The 23575-nt window shown below is 40.0% G+C and overlaps 1 protein-coding gene across 1 annotated transcript; it reads left to right on the top strand.

Annotated features, from left to right (window-relative positions):
- The first annotated feature begins 1315 nt into the window (after window positions 1-1315).
- scn4aa (sodium channel, voltage-gated, type IV, alpha, a) lies at window positions 1316-21665 on the top strand. Its single transcript, XM_072373078.1, has 27 exons — window positions 1316-1364; window positions 3537-3840; window positions 4066-4184; window positions 4285-4374; window positions 4460-4588; window positions 4768-4859; window positions 6252-6545; window positions 6638-6701; window positions 6882-7023; window positions 7149-7346; window positions 8195-8365; window positions 8477-8606; window positions 9113-9351; window positions 9439-9612; window positions 9715-10071; window positions 13364-13837; window positions 14347-14374; window positions 15080-15235; window positions 15356-15510; window positions 15599-15772; window positions 15904-16026; window positions 17417-17698; window positions 17802-17855; window positions 18712-18847; window positions 18994-19100; window positions 19893-20163; window positions 20244-21665. The coding sequence occupies exons 2-27, from the start codon at window positions 3586-3588 to the stop codon at window positions 21542-21544; spliced, it is 5715 nt and encodes a 1904-aa protein (XP_072229179.1). The 5' UTR covers window positions 1316-1364; window positions 3537-3585; the 3' UTR covers window positions 21545-21665.
- The last annotated feature ends 1910 nt before the right edge of the window (window positions 21666-23575 follow it).

The raw sequence follows: 23575 nt of genomic DNA, 5'->3' as shown, positions 1-23575 counted from the left end.
CTGACTGTGTGTCATAGACTGTATGTAGAGATACAATCACAAGTGGTCCCTCAGGATGCATGCTTGGATCTATTTTAACACCATGTGTTAACTTATATACTTACAGCTGTCCACTTATGATTATATAAACATGATGTATAATGATACCAAATGCAGCTGGAGCGTTTCGCACTGTGAACCAGTGTGATCATGAGATCGGGTTGTGTGGCCCTGAGGAGGGATCTGAACCTTATGTTGATTACCACAGAACCAAACTTCCTCTACTTATCTTAAATAGCTCTTCAATGAAATGCTGCTCTTACTTTTAGTATTTCTGCATTTTGTTATAGATCTGATCTTACTGCTTCTGGCATGTACTTTAAACTTTAACTCAGTCTACTGAGCTCAGGTTTATTGAAAAGTTTAAGTGTAAAACCCTTTTTTTCCAGTAGTCTTGCCTGTATTATTCGGCCTATAATGTGGAGAAACAGAGGCTGATAAATGGAGCAAGAAAACTTACGATGGTGCCAAAACATATAATTTACCCAAGTGACGTGCGAGACAAGGCAACAGCCTACTTAAGGGGCCTTTTTTGAGATTGGCTGGCTTTCAGTTGAGGGACCAAGCTTCTTTAAAAAGGGATATTTGATGGCTACAGCAGGAACAGCGTGATGTAATGCAATCAGGAAATGTTCCCCAGAAGCCATGGAGAAACGCATCCATTCTCAGGATGTGTATTTTAAGGTTGGCTCATGGTCGAGAGCAGTGGGGCCCACAGCTCCCAGAACAGGGGTTTTGAAATGGGATGATATGAGGGGGGGCTTGGAAAGGTCTGTGAAGGGAGAAGTAAAGGTGTAGGGCTGCATACGTTACCTTTGTACACGCACACCACGCTGTTGTAAGTACAGTAGCTGGTTTCTTTTTTTGGCAGAATGAGAGAAATGGAGGCCAGTGTCGAGGTGTTGAACTAAGAGGCAGCGTCTCATGCATGTTTGAGTAATCAGGAACGGTAGCTTTGATGAATTTGATGAAACGATTGTATGAAAGAGAGACTTAGAGCCTTAAGTGTCACCTAGCGGGATGGCAGTGGGCCTGTGAAGTGTGGGTGAGGGTGTAGAGCCGGAAGCTTAGTGTGTTTGGGGCCCCATGTAAAATAGAAGTTAGTAGAGAGAGGAGTCAGTTCAGTAAGATAAGTTGGCATGCTGTCCTGTTTATCGGAGGGATGTGAGGCGCAGAGCGAGGACTCAGCCAGGAAGGAATGAGCAGAGTCATCGGGCTTCTGTAACACGACGCCACGTCTTGATTGCCTGTAGCAGCTGTGCAGCCACCATATCTCTGTGAACGTGTGTGTCTCTTCACAGGCGTATGGATGCAGAATTTTATGTGTAAGTGAGGTGGTTTGAGCAAATATGAGCCAACATTAATGTCTGTGAACAGCAGCTATCACTGTGCATCAGTCTGTCTGATCATGTTGACCGATCGGTCCGCTCTTCTCTTTGTACCATCTGCTAATGGCTTGTCTTTTTCTTTTTATGTGATCCATTGGATATTATGAAGATGTTAGATCATGATTTTTTTTTTATTTTGACCTATTAAGGGTCTCAGAGTTTTTATGCTTAACAGGGCTTAACATAACATTTCCTTGTTATTTAAAGGCCCACCGATGCTGATTTTTACTCCTCAAAATACTCTCCAAAGCTATGTAGAAGCACATTTCTAAAATGTATATTTTGTCTCTCTGGTAAAAACTGCTTGGCTTGTTATTTGCCATTTGCCAACAAATAAAGAATGCAGACTCGTGTAGGTTGGGTCTCATTTGCTATTAATATTAAAGTGCTCTCCTATATTAGATGAAAAAAGAAAAAGTGACCTCTAAATATTCTACATCAGCCACAGACGGACCCATATTGGTCGACCATTATTATATGATGTCCATAATAGCAGTAGCCTAACTTTAGCTGCTCCTGACAAAATTCATCTTGTCCTTTAGCCAAACACATCAAATGATGTAAGCAAATGCCACTTGGACCTGAGACGAAGGGTCTGCTAAGGTAACAAGTAATCTGATGTACACAAGTAATGTTACAGTCTCTTAAGACTGGTGGGAAAGTTGAAATGCTCATCTTAAGTACGTCTCGTCGTTTTGTTGCCATCTTGTCACTTTTATGTGCTGAAATGAGGGTCGCCACGCCAGAGATGTAGGGCATGGGGTCGAAGGCAGTAATGCAAAGCAAAGCACAGCTCAACAACGCAGCCAAGACCTATGATCATAACCAGCATCCAGGATCCATGTGGACACATAAACTTTTAGCACAGTTTGTGTGCATGTGGCACATCATCACTCACATCATCACATCAGTACATAGTAGATTTCCCTCAAATTTGAATGTGAAACTTAAGTAATTGTCATCAGAGGAGGCAAAACCAGTATTTTACAATAACCAAAAAACCTCAGCCTGTTTCTAATAAAAAAAAACTGCTGTGTAATATATTAAAGAATTCAGTGGTTTACAAATAAAGACATGGTCAAGACAACACGTGAAATATGGATGTGTTCAGTTTGAATGTTCAGTTTCAAAGATATGCAAGTTCTTCATTCAATGTGCATAAATGTACTTTATGACAAACCAAAGACTTTTATCGGTCCCATCAAAGGGTAGTTCTTTGTGTCTGTCCCTCTTTAATCAGCTGGAGACCAAAGAAAGCCGGAGTGTTTCAGAGGAGTTGTTTTTACATGTTTTGCTTACCATGATAGAGTTTTAACTTTAACTGCTTGTGGATGCAGTGATGAATTACATTCACTGATAATGATTCTCATCATTTTTCCTGATTCATTTCCAGCACAGAATCTGTATTTAAAGCAGTGCTGCCTGTAATCTGAAGATCAGGGCCCTTTTATGTTGTTTAAAGCATTTAGATTTGTCTGGATTCTTTGAACCTCCTAATGACTTTATATACCCTAGATTTTCTATACCCGCTTAATCAAACTTGGGGTCACGGCAGGGCTGGAGCCTATCCCAGCTGTCATTGGGTGAGAGGCGGGGTACACCCTGGACAGGTCGCCAGTCCATCACAGGGCCACATAGAGACAAACAACCACACACACGGTCACACTCACTCCAAGGGTCAATTTAGACTCTCCCTCTCACTTTCCACCTCTAAATGTTTCTGCCTCTCTGAGATGACCTTCTTATTGGGTGCAAATCACAGCATTTTGTTATTCATTAACATTTTAAAAAGCATCCAAACTTTAAAATAAACGAGAAAAGTTGGAAGCTGAGAAGTCAAACCCAGTAAATGTTAGTCATTTTGTGAAAAATGGCAATTGCAACAATTTGTTTATTTCAAAACATTTATTAGTTGCCAATTTTTCCTCCGAATTAAATGCATCAACATTGGTTCCTGCCATGCGAACTATGTGAGTAACGAGACGGTTTTGGTTCGCTGCCTTTTTCACCACATCTTTTTGTATGGGTCCATCACATAGAACTAGAACACAAAAAATAGAATGATATTGTATTGTGATCTTCGTGTTTACCGATCATTCTTTCCTGCAGCTCCTTCTAGGGAAACCCCGGTGTGGCGGTATCCCTTCGCAATGCAAAGATGGCGACCCTGCTCCCTCCCCCAGGCATCGATGTCTTCCGCCCGTTCACTCGGGAATCACTGGCGGAGATCAAAAGGCTCGAGGTGGAAAGAAAGAAAGCAGCAGAAGTAGAAGGCAGTGAAGAGGAAGAACCAGCTGCCCCACACGTTGACCTGGAGGCTGGCAAGAGTCTACCCTTAATCTACGGAGACCCCCCACCGGAGCTGCTCAACACGCCACTGGAAGACCTGGATCGCTTCTACAAATCACAGAATGTCAGCCTAAGTTTAATGAGCATTACTCTGTTCTCACACAACATTAGCATGTCACAGCATAACTGATCTAAAGCTGCACATTTCTGCAATTCAGTATCCCTTTTGTGAAGCATTTGATTTAACTTTTGCTTTCTATCTTTTTCTATTATTTCAAGTTTGTCATCAGTATTCATTGAAATGTTGGACAGTTGCTTACATTTTAAAGATAATCTCTTTGTTTTTCAGACATTCGTTGTGATCAGCAAAGGAAACACAATCTACAGGTTTAATGCTGAACCGGCTTGTTACATTCTGAGTCCCTTTAGTGTGGTCAGGAGAGGAGCCATCAAAATTCTTATACATTCATATCCTTTCAACTTATATCACCCAAGTTTTTAAAATCATTTTAATGTATTTATTTGTAGAGTAAGGATATTTATGTTTGTTTCCTTAATCCTGGCTCAAATTATTTAGCATGTTCATCATGTTAACGATTCTGTCAAATTGTGTATTCATGACGATGAGCAACCCACCAGCGTGGAGTAAAACCGTCGAGTAAGCGGATATATTTGCTTTTCTGTAATTCTTGTCAGAGTTGATCCTATTTTTTCTAAATTCATGTTTGATCGTTTATTTCTAGGTATGTTTTTACTGGTATTTATACTTTCGAGGCGACAGTTAAAGTGTTGTCTCGAGGCTTCTGTGTCGGATCGTTTACATTCCTTCGAGATCCATGGAATTGGCTGGATTTCATGGTGATCAGCATGGCGTAAGTATGAGTGCATGTCTGTCCAAACTATGCTGCTGCATCTGTTAGAGGATTCAGATGAGTGAATACATTGAAGAGAAGCCATTATGATGGCTCATCCACATGTAACCAGTATTAGATATTAAGTTGAGTCTGAGCTGGTATTTGTTTTTGATTTATTGTTTTATGTATTTCCACAGTTACGTCACTGAGTTTGTTGACCTTGGCAACGTTTCAGCCCTCAGAACATTTCGTGTACTTCGAGCCCTGAAAACAATTACTGTGATCCCTGGTACTCTTTCTGCTTTCTAATATTTGTACTTTGTGTTGGGTTATGGGTCTGATTGGATTGTCAGTTAGATATTAACAGGGTAAGATTAATAGAATGTGTGTGTGTGTGTATATAAGAGATGGACGTAGCCACATTAATGTCAAACTTTGGTTTGTGAAAAAAAAAATGTGAACCCTTGAGTTCTGCACTTACACCTGTTGCCATCTTAGTGTTTTTGGAGCCACAATGTACCATATTTGGACAAGAGGATGAGCTGGCCCATGATACTTGAAACCTGATAGGACAAGAATATGTATATATGAGGCCTCATATCTAATGATAATGGAATTTTCAGATTACTGAGTTTACTGAGAAGAAGTGAGCTAATGACAAAAAACACTATGCATTATGCATTTAGTTTTATTGTTATAGCAATGTTTTGGCTCTCAGCCCTTCCTCAAGATCAGTGCTTGGAGGAAGGCTTGATCCGGTGACCAGGTGCTAGCATATGCATCTGCTGAAAGTCAGAGGCCTTGTGCACCCCAACACAGGTATTTTGATGACCACAGATTTCAATATGCGCTTGTGACAATCATCACTAAAATGGAGTATTTTGGGAAAAGCCTTCCAGGGTGAAGATTTTGGAAAAACTGTTTTTGGCCCGTGACATCAGACGTTTGACGTCAGAAATGTGAACCATTCTCCCCTTTCTTTACATGTCAATGGCAGACTGAACCAAGTAACACGGGTACTAACCTTACTAACAGGACTTTTTTACATGAATGCACATAAATGTGCAATTACCAGCCTCTGTTCTGACTGTACTAAAGAGCAGAGTGTCTGAACACGTAATGGAGTATAGTGCAACACAAAACAACCCTCCAATGAAGCAAAACCCGACACCTCATGTACCGGTTTGGGACCAGACCCAGTCAAACTTTGAGTTGAAGGGACAACTTTGAGAACACGGTGCTATTCACTGTAGAATTACTGTTGAGTATACTGCTTCACTCATACATGGAAACTGTTATGAAATCAGCAGTCAGTCCTGTCAAAAAAGGTACATAGGGGCACCGTACAGGTCAACTGGTTGAGCAGGTGTCCCATGTACAGACGCTGTAGCTCCTTAACGCAACCTGCCCTGGTTTGAGCTTTTCTTCATGTCTTCCGCTACTCTCTCTTCGCTCCCTTTCCTGTGTATCTACAGGCTCAAAAAGCCTGGAAACAGAGGGGGAAAGCCCAGTTTTGAAAATACCTGTGTTTGTGTGTACATAGCCTGTCACTGGATATCTACGTCCATCTTTTATACTTAATCTATAGTCGAAGAACACCACAGAACATTGATAAGTCAAATTTTTGTTGTTGTTGTAGAGCCGTTTAACATTCACTGATACCTCAACTGTATTTTGTCAGGTCTGAAAACAATCGTGGGGGCTTTGATCCAGTCCGTGAAGAAAATGGTGGATGTCATGATTCTGACCGTTTTCGCCCTTGCAGTATTTGCTCTTGTTGGCCTTCAGCTTTTTATGGGACACCTGCGGCAAAAATGTGTGCGATGGCCCATCCTGACCAACGAGACTGCATTTGAATTTTCTAACACAACCTCTCTGTTTAACAATACATTGTACTTCAACGACACTATTGGCGTCAATAATACAATATATTCCAACAGTACCTTCAATTTTATTGAATATATTGAAAATACAGGTACGTTTGCTACATATTTCATCTGTTGCTTCATGACGTTAGCTCTCCACAGTGAGGTCGATGTCTCCATTTATTCTCTTTTCTGGTTATAGAAAATCACTATTATTTGGAAGGCAGCCAAGATGCTCTACTTTGTGGCAACAGCTCTGATGCTGGGTATGTATTATCCATAAAAAGCTATTTGTCATTTGTTTTGTTTTCTTAAACGGCTCAATGTAAAAAAAAAAAAAAAAAATGCAATGTAAATCACAACAGTATTGCTACAGTCCTAGTGTTTAGAGGAATTTAAAGGCTGTGGTTAGTTGTAGTTAGTTGCCTCCTCTGTCCTCTTGATAGAAATTGCCCAGAAGGCTTCACATGCATGAGATCGGGGAGGAACCCTAACTATGGCTACACCAGCTTTGACTCTTTTGGCTGGTCCTTCCTTGCTCTCTTCAGACTCATGACGCAGGACTACTGGGAGAATCTTTTCCAGCTGGTTGGCTCTTCTTTTTACTTGTTTGATTTTGGTTTATTGACTCTGAACACTTCTATTCTAAAATCAAAGCTATGAGGAGAAATTTGTCCTAAGTTCTTGCAGCTTCTTTTCTGCCTCTAACACAGATTTTACGGACAGCTGGTAAGACATACATGGTGTTCTTTGTGGTGGTTATCTTTCTGGGCTCCTTCTACCTCATCAACCTCATCCTGGCTGTGGTAGCCATGGCGTATTATGAACAGAATCAACAAACTCAGCGAGAGGCCATTGAAAAAGAGGAGGAGTTTCAGAGGCTGCTTGAGCAACTCAAGAATCAAGAACAGGTAATAGTCACGAGTAAGATGCACCAGTCTGGATCAGTATATGTGTTGTTACACTTATTCAGAGAAAAAACCTTGTAATTGATACTTAGTTTGACAGCAACCCCTTGCTTAATGCAAATTTACAGTTAGTTCCATTTAAATTTATGAAAATGAGATCACTTCTATCAAATCCCAGGAGGAAAATATGTATTTACTCTGCATATAGTCACTTTAACACAACGACTTAAAATGTCTCATAAAGCAGCCTTTATAGGAATCATCATAATCCAAAAAAGTCAACTACCAATCTCTCAGCCAAAGCTGATGTTGCCAGTCTTATATTACAACAGTGTTCTCTCAGCAAATGAGTTGTTGCTTTATCTTGTTCTGAATGAAGATGAATACATGCTTCTTATAAGGTAAAGTATGTCAGCATTGATATGGACAAGCTAAGTGCTGCATCATTTGAGCCTAACTGATTGATATAAGTTGTATTTCCAGGGGCGCTACTTTCCAGGCTGTCGTTATAAGTTATATTTTAAGGGTATGAATAAAAGGCCAAAATTGTGTTTCAGTTTAAGGTCTTTTTGGAAATGTGGACTTATCTGACTACAGAATATGTGTCAACTGTCTTTCTGCCCATGTAATATGAGCTTTTGTTCAGAACTCTGTCTTGGGTCTGCGCAGAGTTGATTGGCTTTCTTTTTGTATAGTTTCAGGTTACATTTCTGTATGTAGAAAAGGACTGTGTTGAGCGAAAATAGTTTTGCAAGGTTCTCCTGAGCCCATGTTACTATATTGATTATGGTGGCATAACTTGTGTCCCGTGTAGAGCCTTCTGCCTGAAAACTTGATCTCATACCAAACAGGCTCAAGCCCTTGGAAGTCAAGCCACTCTGACCAGTAAGAAGTCAATCAGTCATCACACAATATCCGAGATGGGAGATGAAGACCAGACACTCAAACGAGATGTGATTGTCAAGGACTGTAATGGGAGACTCATTCCCCGTCTGATGGTTAGAGCACCCACCATGGATGAGGTTAGATGATCACATTTACACTTCATCGATGTGCAGATGTTTTTTCTTTCTATCTGTCATTATGTGGCTTTATTCCAATGTATTCAAACAATTTCTAAACACATTCTATAGTCTGCTACAGATTATGAACTCAAATGGCAATCAATAGAGTCTGTGCACAGCATGCTTCATCTGGATGAACCGCGCCTGACACAGAGATCCACTAGTGCCACGACTGTGCTTACAGCTTCTGCTTTTGAAGGTACAGTGACTATTGGGATATCTATGTATAGGATTTAAGTAAAAAGATTTGCTGATACAATAACATAAAGCCTTTCTCAGGTTGGTAGAATGGATCTAGGAGTGCAAAGTGCCTTCATATGATAAAGAAATACGCAGGAGTTAACATTAGATGTTCTAATGTGAGCTATGATTGGTTAGATTATCAAGCACTTAACATTAAAGACGAATTTATCTGAAGGCCAGTGCAGTAGCATTGTCTTGAGCTTGCCACAGTCTGGTTAATCGCATTTTGTGCTGCAGAGATCCCTGTCAACATTGAGTGTCATGCCCTCGTGGTGTTAAGCTAGGGCTATTTCAGCCAAGTAAGACGTGAATTTTATTGTCACCCATTAGCCTCTCTATCAAAAGTATAAAGATAATCTAAATAATCATGTTATAGATATGACAAATAGTCTGATAAGGTTAAAAATAACCCTTTCATACTGTTTGATATTACCTTTTCTACTCTTGTCTGTGTTTGTCTAGAGTTGGAGGAGGCACAGAGGCCATGCCCACCTTGCTGGTACAAATTTTCAGACCTGTTCTTAAAGTGGAACTGTTGCATACCCTGGGTTGTCTTTAAAAAGTGGGTACTCTTTGTGGTCATGGACCCCTTTGTTGACCTGGCTATTACCATCTGCATCGTGCTCAACACTCTCTTCATGGCCATGGAGCACTACCCCATGACCCCAGAGTTTGACAACATGCTCTCAGTGGGGAATCTGGTGAATATTTACCATGTTTATGATTTTAGATTAGCAAAGAAATATTCCAACATCAGTTGGAGTTAAAGAGAATATTTACTCTTTTAGGTTTTTACTGGGATCTTCACAGCTGAAATGGTTTTCAAGCTTATTGCCATGGATCCTTACTACTACTTTCAAGTTGGATGGAACATTTTCGACAGCATCATTGTAACTCTCAGTTTGGTGGAATTGGGGCTGGCAAATGTCCAGGGTCTGTCAGTCCTACGGTCTTTCCGTCTGGTGAGACCCAATGATTAGATTTATTTGTATCCACTTAGAATACAGAATATTACTTTGCTTTATTCACTGTCTTTGTTCTCTTCTGTTTTGTGTTGGAGATAGCTTCGCGTCTTCAAGCTGGCAAAATCCTGGCCCACACTCAACATGCTAATCAAGATCATCGGTAACTCAGTCGGAGCTTTGGGAAATCTGACTTTGGTGCTGGCCATCATCGTCTTCATTTTTGCCGTTGTGGGTATGCAGCTCTTTGGAAAGAGCTACAAGGATTGTGTGTGCAAGATCTCATCAGAGTGTGAGCTGCCACGTTGGCACATGAATGACTTCTTCCATTCGTTCCTGATTGTGTTCCGCATACTGTGCGGGGAATGGATCGAGACCATGTGGGACTGCATGGAGGTGGCTGGGCCTGCGATGTGTTTAGTTGTCTTCATGATGGTCATGGTCATTGGGAATCTTGTGGTGAGTCCACCAATTATCCATCCGTTACTGATTCCTATTCCTTAAATCTGAAACATGCAAATAAATTTAACCAGATTTTAAGTAAAGCTGTTGAGCTGGAGCCCGAGTTTGAGCTGTAGATCTGTGGGACAGAAGGCTTTTCAGAGGTTTGGTAACAATCATATTACCCTTCATCTGGGCACCTTGCACTCATTGAGGGAACCGTGAATAGTAGATTTATCCCAAACACAGCAACAAATCTACAAACGTATGGATGTAAAAGAAAGAATGATCCAATCATCCCAAATGCTTTGGGTCGGACCTTAAGAGAGCTGTGCATAAATGAACGGCTGCAAACCTAATGAACTGAAGCAATGTGGTACGGAAAGCCCAAATTCCTCCACAACGATGTGATAACGTCCAACAGAAAATGATTATGTCAAGTTATTGCTGCTAAAGGTGTTGAATCATTGGGTGTACTTACGTTTTATACACTGCTTCTGTATTTTGGCTTAGTTTTTGGTAAATAATGGCTTAGTGTAATATGCCAAGTCTTGTTCGCCTGGAGTCATATTTACAGAGTTTCAAGACAACAACTCAACATCATGATGCCTACATCGGTACAGAAAAGCTTACTTGGATTACTTCAGAAGTCCTATTAGCTACATTTGCTGCCACTCAAACACGCATTCAAAAACTAAAGTCTGAATAACTGTCAAGACTGTGAAGCTGTAAAGCTGACAAACTCCTTTTTAAAATCTCTCTAAATCTTACCTTCAGCTTACTGTAATGCCAGGTGGTTTTGTGAGAAGCATATCTCAGCAGTCTATTGTTAATCCAGGTATGCCAGGGACTGACAGACACAGCTGGAGGAGAAAAGACGGAAGCTAAACACCATCTTGAGCTTCACATTAGACACAAACGCAAACAAAAATGTGTTGTTTATTATGACAGCTTTTCTACTGATTTTCAGGTACAGACTTATCCATATAATTTGCGTGAAAAGACATTGTACTTCTTTGTGCCTTGAGAGGAATTGTGAGTGTCTGTACCATGAAAATACTGTCCCTGACCTTTTATCTTGGCCTTGAAGAGCAAGGCTACACTTATAATCGCTCTCAGGCATCATTTCAGGATCATATTTAATTACTAGAGCCAAAACAATATCCTGTTGGGTTATTCATAGAAATAAAAAGGAAATGGCTCATTGTCAAGCATCAACTGAAGCATTGTGTTGACCACACTGTGCCAAAATGATTGTTTTTTTTTATCTTACTATCCTCACCCTCCACAGTTATGCAGCACTATGCTCACCTCAAAGATGCAGACTATTTGCTCTCAAATAAAGTCAAATAGTATACTTGAATGCATCACAGGAGGGTTTCTATTTAAATCAAATGACTTGAACCACCGAACAGTGGTTTTGACCTTGAGTATGTGCTAAGATCCGGCTCAAGTAAGCATGCTGCAGCTGAGGGAACAAACACAGACAGCTGAGAGAGCAGAGCTCAGGTGGCAGGGGGCTTGACGGGTGTAAAGGAAAAGTCATTTGATAGCAGATTGAGTTAGTAATTGATGTAGAGGTAATCATATTGGCCCGTCAGCACCACAGCATATGGAGCAGAGTGGATGTAGGTTCAGGGATGTATAAACTGATGATTATGTGCAATATTTCTGCATTCAACTTCTTTCTCCTGGCGATAATAAGGTTATCGGTAAGATATGGGATATGATAAGAGTTGTAAATTGTGCAGCATTTTGGGAGAAAAAGAGGAAGCATGAAATTGTAATGGTTTTACTGACTCTTGTCATCTAAATCTAGAAAATTACATTTTCTAATAATCCATTTTAGGACTAAACTTTCCACATCATCAGAGTACTACATCTGCTTCAAAACCAACTTGAAAATCCCATTTATAAACTCTTTAACCTTTGCTCTTTCTCTCTGATCATAAGTCTGTATCTTTTTCCACTCCTTCACTGTCGGTTCGGTTTGTGGAGCTCATTTTGACTGTCAGCCCTCTTTACTGTTTCACAGCCCCTGCGCTGGAATGAGAGAGATCAGCCAGCCCATGTAACTATGATAACCCGCTAAACCTGGTAAACAGGAACTGAGAAATTGGCTAACAGAGTTAAGAACCTAAATATAGGTGTCTGAAACAGGAGAAAGACAGCGTAATATTTATTGATGTACCATCACAGTGTATTTGAGAGACCAGAATTTAGTTTTTAATTAATTAACGTTAGCACACTTTTACTCAGTGATGAGTGGCTGTGAGCTTAAACAAAATTGTTTAACTTGCTTTCGGCATGTGCAAACAAGAATGTAAATACTGTATAAAAGGCAAAAACAGAGTTTGCTCTAATCTAATGAACTTGGAAAGTCAATATCTGGTCTGAGCTCCTTTATCCTCCAACACAGCCTGAACCCTCTGAGACGAGCTTTCTGTCATTTCTTTAAGGAGTCTTCAGGAATAGTTCTCCAGGCTTCTTGAAGGACATCCCAAAGCTCTTCTTTGGATGTGGGCTGCCTTTTGTTCCGTTCTCTGTCAGATGATCCCACACTGCTTCAATAATGTTGAGGTCCGGGCTCTGGGGAAGATTCATCCCTCCATAAGACCTGTTGCCACTGATTTTCAGTCCACTTCTTGTGTCATTTGGCATAGCTCAGCCTTTTCTCCCTGTTTCCCTTCCTTAAGAATGGCTTCTTGACAGCCACCCTTCCATGGAGACCATTTCTGATGAGGCTTGGGCCAACAGTAGATGGATCAGCTGAAGGTCCAGATGCATCTCTCAGGTCCTGTCAGGTCTTTGCTGGATTTTTTCCTCTTTCTTAAGGACATCACTTTCAGATCCTGTTCATCTGCTGTAGATAGTTTTTTAGGCCTGACACTTCTTCTTTTGTCCTCCACTTGTCCAGTTTCCTCAAATGTTTTAAGGACACACTGCACACCATGCTGAGATATGCCAAGTTTTCAGCTAATAGCTCTTTGGGAATCACCTTGTTGCTGCAGAAATCCTATTTTCTGTCTGTCAAACTGTGTTATCTTTGGTGTTTTTCATAGATGCAACTAAAGAAATTGAGTGTTAGTTTGTGACAGGCTACTAATAACCAAGTGCCTAAAGATACAATTTAAAAGATACAAAACACTAAAGACCTTAAAAGACTAAAGATCTTTAGAAAGCTCAAGCTTAAGGCCATTAAAAAAAAATACAAGATCTGTCTCATTGAAAGCATTTCACTGTTTATATGCCTTAAATATCATAATTTCACTTAAATGTAATATCTATAATTACCACTCTTTCATCTCAGGTGCTGAACCTCTTCTTAGCCTTGCTGCTCAGCTCGTTCAGTGGAGACAATCTGTCAGCCGGGGACGATGACGGAGAGATGAACAATCTCCAGATTGCCATTGGGAGAATCACGCGGGCCATCGACTTGTTGAAAGCGTTTATTATTCGAATGGTCCTGCAGATGCTTGGCAGAAAGCTCAAGGAGCCTGACGAGGGCCCAATGGATGAGGTCGAATCTAAAACGGAAGTAATTGAAATGAACCATGTGGACACCTGTCCGACTTTCAAAGAGGCAGATGGGTTGTCGGATTGTCCATTTGAAAGCCAGTTCACTAGATTTATTGTGGATGGAGAGCTTAGTCTCAATGTGCCAATTGCAAAAGGAGAGTCCGATTTTGAAAATCTGAGTGAAGATGATGACGACGATGATGAGGATCATGCAGATGATGCTGACCACTCAGATGAAGATGAAACCTATAATCCACAAAATACAGTAAGAAAAACAGACTAATTCTGTCTCTCACTATGAACATTTTAACAATGTTAATTAGTTTTCCAAACACAGGTTTCTTTAATAAGGCTTATTCTTTATCAACAATGAGATTTTACGTGCAATATATAGCTATAATACAGTATTTCACTTTATTTCATGACACAAAGACAAGAAGTGTGTTATCCAAAGTCCCACAAACTAAACAGCCCAATCTCATTAGGAAACATGGTACATATAAGTCTGCCCACGTGTCCAAAACAGTGGTTGTAAATTCTAATGATGGTTGGGTGTTGTTTTCTGTAGGGAAATTGGGTGAATTTCCAACTATGAATATTGAAATGTATAAATCATAATCAGAAATGTAAGTCATAACCATTATTGTCTGTCTAACGATGTATTTTGTTGCATGTAGAGCTTGCAATGTATATTGATTCAAATCGTAACAATGTATCTTAAATTCCTGATTATTGGAAAAGTGAACGTACTGTGGAAATGTTGTGCAGGACAAGTTTTATACAAGTAATCTCTTGCATGAGAGTCCATTGACGGATCATTCTATTGAGATTAGAAAAGCAGGCATCATCTTCAGCTGACAAATCAGAACTCAAGCTGTGTCTCTGCAGGCGAAAGAGTAATGATTGAGAAGAAATTGAAGAATATTTCAGCCTGCTTTATAAGGCCATCGAGCAAGTTACAGGATATACCCTGGACAGTTAGCCAGTCTGTTACTGGGCTAACACAGAGACAAACGACACAAACAACCATGTGTGCTCACACTCAATTTCAGGGTCTATTTAGAATCACAATTATCCCAACATGCATACTTTTGAACTCAACAATTCCATCAGAGCAAGCACTTTGGTGACACTGGGAAGGAAAAAGTCCCTTTTAGCAGGAAGACGCCTCCATTAGAGCCAGATTCAGGGAGGACGGCCGTCATTAGCTATAATAGGTTATAAACTAAATATTTATCTTATTAATTGTTAATCTAATGGTAAAACAGAGGAGTAGGACTGTTGTTTCCAGAATGCTGTATGTTTCTCTTGCTGCTTATTGAATTTGATTTTCTATTCCTGTGCGATTTCAGAAAAGTTTGGGAGATGAATCTGACATCCCAAGAAAAATCAAAGTGAGCAACCGTATTAACCAGTAACCAGAGTATTATTTTTAGTCCAGAATCCCTACAAATATCTTTGAAAATCAGCAACAATATATTATCTTCATAATGGTTGTCTAACTGAGCTTCAATTATGATTCTTGACAAGCTGATTGGTGCTTTGAATGATGGGGATTCTTCAGTATGCAGCACAGCAAACTATCAACCATCTGAGCCTGAACCAGAAAACAAGGAAGAGGAGGAGCCAGACCCCGTGGAACCAGAGGCCTGCTTCACTGATGGTATAAATGACCACTACACAAGCAAATCAGACCAGTTATAGAGTGATTTCTTGTATTTCAAAGTTGATTCCTTTGAGTTGTAGGTGATGAAGTAATTGTATACTGTGTGTCTTTCCTCAGAGTGTGTGAAGAACTGGCCATGTCTGACTGTGGACATCACTCAAGGCAAAGGCAAGAAATGGTGGAATCTCCGTAAGACGTGCTTCACTATAGTAGAGCATGACTGGTTTGAAACCTTCATCATCTTTATGATCCTTCTCAGCAGTGGAGCTCTGGTGAGGGCAGTCATCACTACAACAAATTTAGACATGTTGACTACTAAAAGATACTTTGATGTTCTTAGAAAATGTCTTCTTTTCCCAGGCCTTTGAAGACATCTACATAGAAAAACGCAGAACCATAAAAATCATTCTGGAGTTTGCTGACAAAGTTTTCACCTACATCTTTGTAATCGAGATGCTCCTTAAATGGGTTGCATACGGTTTCAAGACCTACTTCACCAACGCTTGGTGTTGGTTAGACTTTTTCATTGTGGATGTAAGTTTTTTGTTGTGTTTTAATGCTCACTTTCATGTGTAATTTGTAGCAGAGAATACACATAAACATGTGCCACGTCAGTTCAAGTCTGCGTTAACGTTTCAACAGGAAATGTTTTCATTCTGCCGCAGATTTCCCTGATTAGTTTAGTTGCCAACTTGCTGGGATACTCTGACCTTGGACCAATCAAATCCCTCAGAACCCTCAGAGCACTAAGGCCTCTTCGAGCACTTTCGAGATTTGAAGGAATGAGGGTAAGTTATTGGCTATTAATGCTCATTTGATTTGGAAATTGCATGAATAAGCACAGCACAGTCAAGTTTGAGTAGTTTGCATGACTGACAATGATTTAAAACACCAAATCAAAAAAGCTGGGATGGTATTAAAAATGCAAAAATAAAATAAAAACAGTGTGGAGATCAAGATATAACATATTTTGTCCTGTCAACTTAATTAAATTTGTTGTCATACATCTATTTGTATATGTCAGGCCTGCAACTTATCTTTAAAAAAAGTTGGGACAGACAAATTTTTACTTTGTAATGCGGCCGTTCCTTCTCACAACATTTAAGGAGCGTTGAAGTGTTTCAGTTGTTCTTTTATTCCTGCAAACACATCTTAAAGTGTGCAGCAGTACGGTGTTACTGTTGTTACATTTCTTTATTTCAAATCTCTAACATTCCCTATTTGGGACATGTCATTACAGCAGGCAGGGCAGTCCAATACCTGCACAAGGTCCATTTAAGGTTTCTTTAGGCATTGTAAAGTTTAAGTGGTATTTGTATGTGTAGCTCCGTTGTAGCACTTGTCAAAGGTTTCCCACAATAATCTCTTTCCCACGTTGTTACATCAGCTAGTGAAGAATGATGGTTGTCGTCTGTAGGTTTCGTAGATCACAGGTGGCACACCTTTAGACACTGAAATTCCTCCAGATTTCTTAAATTGTTTAATGTTTTTATGTATTGTTAAGGGAAAAATATGCTAATCCTTTTCAATCTTTTTTAGGAACATATTTTTTAGTGAATAGGAGATAAAGACTTAGCATTTCATGGATTCTGCTGTAAACGTGTATCAGTCACCTTATGCCATAATGTAATTTTATTAGTCTTTATGAGCCCTGAATTGCTCTCTAACTTTTATTTTGTAATGTCTCGCTGACTTTCACTGTAAAGCTGAATGTGTACTAACAAATTAAATGGAGTTGACAAGAAAAAAACATGACATATCTTGGCTTCATAGTTTCTCTAATGACATAAACATCAAAGTGAATTGAAAAATCTTTTTTTTTTAATGAGTATATGCACGGTTTTACTGATTTATGGTTGCAGTTTCTTTAAATGGCACCTTGATATTTTGTTTTATTTCCATTTCTACCTCATATTCAGTTCTGACATCTGTTTTTAGAGAATATGCATTTTGAATATTTCTAAAAACCCCATAATAAAACATAAGTTATTATCACTTTATCTTGTGTTATACGTTTGTTATAAAACACCCTTGTACTAATTTGACTGGCTTTCCTGTATCTGTTTGTTAATGCATGCATACGTCATGGCTGCTTGCTGAGGTAAGTGCCAAAATGGATTGAAGATTATTTTTAGATATTTCTAAATGATTCAAACAAAATCCTCTCCTTTTATGCAGGTGGTGGTGAATGCTCTTGTTGGAGCGATTCCTTCCATCTTCAATGTGCTGCTGGTGTGTCTGATTTTCTGGCTTATCTTCAGCATCATGGGAGTTAATTTGTTTGCTGGGAAGTTCTACCGATGTATCAACACCACCACAGGGGAACTTTTCCCCCTTACTGAGGTCAACAATCGGAGTGACTGCATGGCTCTTAAAGAAGCCACACAGGAAGCCCGCTGGACCAACGTCAAAGTCAACTATGACAATGTTGGACAAGGCTACCTGTCCCTGCTTCAAGTGGTGAGGAGTGCTGTCTCAGTGATTGTATGTTTAGACCTTCTTGGTGAAAGCTATACTGTATGTATTGTTTTTAAGTGTTGTGAAACATTTTCTTGTACTTTAGGCAACTTTTAAAGGCTGGATGGACATCATGTATGCTGCTGTTGACTCAAGAGAGGTAATTACTCACAGTTTGAGATGCACTCTGTTACTGATTACCAAATGATTCTCATTTCCAACGTGTCACATACTGACCCTTCGTCATGAGCCCTTTGCATCTATTTCCTTTGCACGGGGAACTGCTCTATGGCTGCATATTGTAGGTTCTCCTTCTGCCGCAATAAGTGATGCTGCACCAATAGTAAATGCCGACAGGAAAACATCATTCTACAGAGCTGCCTTATCAACACATAACACAGATGAGGAGGTCTGAAGAAGGAGGAGGATAGACAACTGCCTCCCAAGCATGGAACTCAAACACAAGTCTTGTGTTGTACTACGTACCGTCTTGTGTTACGCATTAAAAGTTCTTGGTTAACGTGGAACGTTTTGCTGGAATTCTCCCCGTTGTCCCTCGCCCATTACATTACCAGCTTGGGTAACCCTGATCATCCAATAGTAACTCATTGGGGGAACCTTAACCTGCTTTCAAAGCTAAGCGTCAGTATGTGACGAGATGGAGCTCATTTATGTTATTAATTTAAAATGTGTAAAATCTCTACAAAATTGCTTACTTATTCAAATAAGTAAATTTGCCTCTTGAGTTTTACTTGAGTATGCAGAAATGAATCAACTAATTAAGTTTTTTTTTTGTCTACGTCTATATACATGTGGTAGTTGTGCTGAGTGAGTCCATTCTTTTCTCATCTACAGCATTATTGCTGGCTAACATGTGGTTACCGTTTTAACTCTTTATACCAAACTGTCAAACAATCATCTCTTAATGTAAATAAATAATCATATTTATCATATATTAATATGATTTTGGAAGATATTGATTGAAATATTGTGTGTCTTGAATTTTTTCCATTTAGGTTGAGGACCAACCGTCTTATGAGATCAACCTTTATATGTACATATATTTTGTCATCTTCATTATTTTTGGCTCTTTCTTCACCTTAAACCTCTTCATTGGTGTCATTATTGACAATTTCAACCAACAAAAGAAAAAGATAAGTATAACCTTTTTTAGTGAATAGACAATGCAACAATACAAAAGTAATTTCCGTTTTATATATACTCTTCACTTTAAAGTACACAAGAGTTGTCACTTAAAAGAAGATAAGAATCATTGTGGTGTGTTGTGTTGTGTATGCAGATTGGAGACAAAGACATCTTCATGACTGACGAACAAAAAAAGTACTTGGAGGCCATGAGGAAACTTGGATCCAAGAAACCACAGAAGCCAATTCCTCGTCCAACAGTGAGTCCCTCGTTTACAGTTGTTTGATCATTTTTGTCCGCATGACAGTAGGTCACAGTCCATGTAATATGTGCAGTCCAGATTACACATGGATCAGCCATCACCATATGACCACCCGTCTAGTATGAGCAGGTCCTCCTCAGCAGCCAAAACAGCTCTGATCAGTCAGGTCCTGCACAGCTCCTCACAAGAATGTCCTGGAAAGTCTGGTACTTGGACTTTAACAGTAGATCTTTGGGCCCTGTGGGTTGTGGGATCTTTGTGGAGACATCTTGCTTCCCACAGATGCCATCAGAGCCCACCAGATTGTTATCTGGGGAGTTTGGAGGCCAGGTGAATGCCTTAGAATATTAGGCTCAATACCAATCCTTCCTTTGGCCCTACTACTTGGCCCCCATTTAGGTATGTTGCCCTTTGTCTTTTAGAGATCAAGAGGTAGTGGTTGTCTAGCCCTTCAAAGCCCTTCAACCAGAGTATGCCGAGATGACCACAATTCCTCGATACCTAAAAGAAAAGGGGCAGACTACCTCTGCAAAACTAAGGTGTAAATTCATATTGTTGGGCTAAATGGAGGATTGGGAGTTGACGCATGTCTTAACTGTTGAGACCTTCCTCAGCAGTGTTTCAGTGCACTCTGCTGGGGGAGGCTGCTACAGGAAGGGGATATTGTTCCCATGTGCCAGAGTGATCCCTTCACTGACACCCTTTCCTCCCTGCTGGTGTGAACAAGCCAACTGACCCTCTTGGATTTGTATTTACCCCCTCGTTTCTCTGTCTCCCTCTGACTTACAGAACCTAATCCAGGGCTTGGTGTTTGACTTCATCAGTCAGCAGTTCTTTGACATCTTCATCATGGTACTCATTTGCCTCAATATGGTGACCATGATGGTGGAAACGGATAACCAAAGCGCAGAAAAGGAGAATTTCCTCTTCAAACTAAATGTGGCTTTCATTGTTGTCTTCACCGGAGAGTGTGTGTTGAAGCTCTTTGCACTGCGACATTACTTCTTCAAAAACGGCTGGAACGTTTTTGATTTCATTGTGGTCATCTTGTCAATAGCCGGTGGGTAACGGATACATAACAAGCACAGTTGTACTGCAACACAGTGTATTAACATATTATTGCTTCTCCTTTTGTTTCAGGTACAATGCTCTCAGACATAATTGAGAAGTACTTTGTGTCACCAACTCTCTTCAGAGTGATCAGACTGGCCAGGATTGGCAGGATTCTGCGTCTTATTAAAGGCGCAAAGGGTATTCGGACGCTTCTGTTCGCTCTAATGATGTCACTACCGGCCCTATTCAATATCGGTCTCCTGCTCTTCCTCATTATGTTCATCTTCTCCATATTTGCCATGTCAAACTTTGCCTATGTCAAAAAGGAGGCTGGAATTGACGATATATTTAATTTTGAGACATTTGGCGGAAGCATTATCTGCTTGTTTCAGATTACAACGTCGGCAGGCTGGGATGGGCTTTTGCTTCCAATACTGAACAGGGAGCCTCCTGACTGCGATCCAGACTTTGAGAATCCAGGCACAGATGTAAGGGGTAACTGTGGCAATCCAGGCATGGGTATGATGTTCTTCTGCAGCTATATAATCGTTTCATTCTTAGTGGTGGTCAACATGTACATTGCCATCATCTTGGAGAACTTCAATGTGGCACAGGAGGAGAGCGGCGATGCACTCTGTGAGGATGACTTTGAGATGTTCAATGAGACCTGGGAGAAGTTTGACGTAGATGGAACTATGTTCATTGAGTACAGCCAGCTCTCAGATTTTTGTGACACCTTGCAGGAGCCACTGAGGATTGCCAAGCCCAACCGACTTCGCCTGATTGAAATGGATCTACCTCTGGTTATTGGGGACAGGATCCATTGCCTGGATGTTCTGTTGGCCGTCACACAGAATGTACTGGGCGACACTGTGGAGATGGCAGCAATGCGAAAGAGCATTCAGGCTAAGTTCATTCTGAGCAACCCCACCTCAGACTCTTTTGCACCGATTACCACAACGGTACGGCACAAAGAGGAGCAGAGCGCTGCTGTCATCATTCAGAGAGCGTACCGCAAGCGTCTTTTGAAGCGCTGCTTACGCCATGCTGCTTTCATGCACCGTTCAAAGAGGATGGGCAGAAAGGATAATGGTGAAGATCCACCAGAAAAAGAGGGGCTGCTTGCACGGAGGTTAGGGGTGCTCTATGGCAGCAATGCAGACCTCGCAGAGGAAATGGAGCGAGTGGCTTTAGAAACTCTAGCAAGCCAACAACAACTTAATCCTGAAAGACTGTCACATTATGAAGAGGCCTGGTGTAGTCAAGAGCTTCCTGAGTCAAATATGATTGTTGTGCCTGTAGAAATTACTAATGAGGTTTTATTACATTCTGCCCCCAACCATCATCTCTTTACTTTACAAGCAAACTTGAGAGAATCTACTGTATAACAAACTGCACAAGGTAATTATGTCTTCCCTATGTTTCCACTGAACAGTGCTAGTTAACACAAAGTGTCACTTGTTAACTAATCAATGGTAGGTTTTGAGCCCATCACTGATAACTACCCTTTACAACATATTCCTGTTTTTTTTTTTTTTCATGCAACATTTAAGTCATTTTGGGGTCAAATGTGGAACTGGACTGCATTGTTCTCCTATAATAACCACATCAATCAGCAAAATGGATAGACGTTTCTGAATTAAGGATACGGTAATGATTCATCAAAGTTTTTTACTGTTAACCAATAAACAACTCAAGATAATCATTGAAGGATTAAATATCACTGGAGACCAGAATCTGTGATATAACTGATTTCAGAAAACAGTCACAAAAGTACAAAACAGAGCGAGTTTCCTCAACGTATGTTGATAATGGACACCAGTGCATTTTTTATGCACTCTACGGTTATTTAAGTCAGCAATTACTTTGGTTTAGACATGGCTAGAACAGTAAAGGCTGTTTTCATGCATCCTTTCTTAAACAGTCTGAATCATCCTCTACATCTTACAAGTTTTAAACTGTGTACAAGTCTGAAGAGGAAACACGTCAAAAGTTTTGACTTCATTAGATTCTAAACAATAAGTTGATAATCGAGTCCCACAGCTGCCTCAGTTCGTCATGAGAGCCACATTGAAGTTCCAGTTATGGATGGGAATTGTTAAGAATTTAGCAATTCTGGTTCCATTTTCAATATCGATTTGGTTCCTTATCGGTTCTCTTATCGATTCTCTTATCTCTCTTATATAGTACAAAATATATCTCTATATATCTAACTCTGCCTCACTCTTGTAATCCTCGTCAACTAAATATTAACATCAGATGGAAATTATTCATACAGTATGTCGCTAACAGGACCTGGAAGTTTTACATTACCTGGGACTTTTGAGACCCAAAGACTTTACATTCGTGCAAAGTAATCGCATGCTGTGTGGTCAAATGTTTCAGCATGTTGGAGGTATTTCCCCCCCCCCTGTGATGTGATCAAAGCTCTGCACGTGTTGCAACTGGCCCTAGTATTGTCCTTTTTGGTGAAATTTAACCAAACTTTGGAGCACTTCAGCCTCGACGCCATGTTGGAAACATTCTGAGCCAAAATACAAAGGGTGCACATGACGTTATCGCGCAAATGCGTCAGACGTTAGCAGAACCTATTTGTTTTGTACATATGTAAATTAGTGTGTAGTATCTGGTTCTGAATTTTGCCAGACTACCAGTGCAACTCTGATCTCTGTTCTATCTGTAATTAGTTAACAGTCTTAACATCTGTCCCTGTCTGGGTCTTTCAGAGAGGCCCAGTTTATATTGCACTATTTATATCCCGTCCAGGTCAAAATTAGAGCTGTCTCATATGACTATTTTTTTTTTTTAATTATCTGCATGTCTTACACATGTTTTGGCTGTTTTTTTTAATGTTGTTTTCTTACGTTTTTAGTTGCTTTAGATGTCAAAAGAAGTAGGAAAGCAACATTTTTTTTTTCATTTTATAAAATTTACATTGCAGCATCCAGGTTGAAACCCTAACCCTCCAAACTGATTCAAACAACAACATAAGTATCACGATAGTTTGTGAATCTTCATATGTGGGGGATCTTCTCTCAAGGCTGTCCTCATGTACAAAGGTTGCTTGTGTAAGTCTTAACTGCATTTCAGATGTCTTACTTTGAATATACTGTGTGCTACTGCATAGAAGTTTTAGGCATTCTGAGTAAAGGGATGATGTTTGGCGAAACATGTTGTGAATCATTTCTATTCACTATCAAACCAAATCCATATTTGGTGCAAGCACCCTTTGCCTCAGTTCTTATGTGATTCAGGCTGAGTCAGCGTTTTTTTTTTTTTTTTTACACCCTGACCCAAAAGACAAAAATGTAGATAAAAACAGGATGCAGTAACAATATAATGACAATAACAAGTGAAATGCTGAAACTGTCCAAAACATTAGGACAGGCTGCTGAACTATCACCTTCTTTTAACAAAAC

This window comes from Leuresthes tenuis, unplaced genomic scaffold, assembly GCF_036924035.1.
Source record: "Leuresthes tenuis unplaced genomic scaffold, fLeuTen1.0.hap1 SCAF_20, whole genome shotgun sequence".
Lineage (NCBI taxonomy): Eukaryota > Metazoa > Chordata > Actinopteri > Atheriniformes > Atherinopsidae > Leuresthes > Leuresthes tenuis.
Note: the sequence above shows the minus strand (reverse complement) of the source record. Positions and strands in the feature narration are given on the sequence as shown.

Coding starts and splice junctions, on each gene's coding strand:
- scn4aa (XM_072373078.1), top strand. CDS start 3,586: ATGGCGACCCTGCTCCCTCCCCCAGGCATCGATGTCTTCCGCCCGTTC. Junction 4,185..4,284: donor ATCAAAATTCTTATACATTC/ATATCCTTTCAA, acceptor ATCCTGGCTCAA/ATTATTTAGCATGTTCATCA. Junction 17,699..17,801: donor ACCTGTCCCTGCTTCAAGTG/GTGAGGAGTGCT, acceptor CTTGTACTTTAG/GCAACTTTTAAAGGCTGGAT.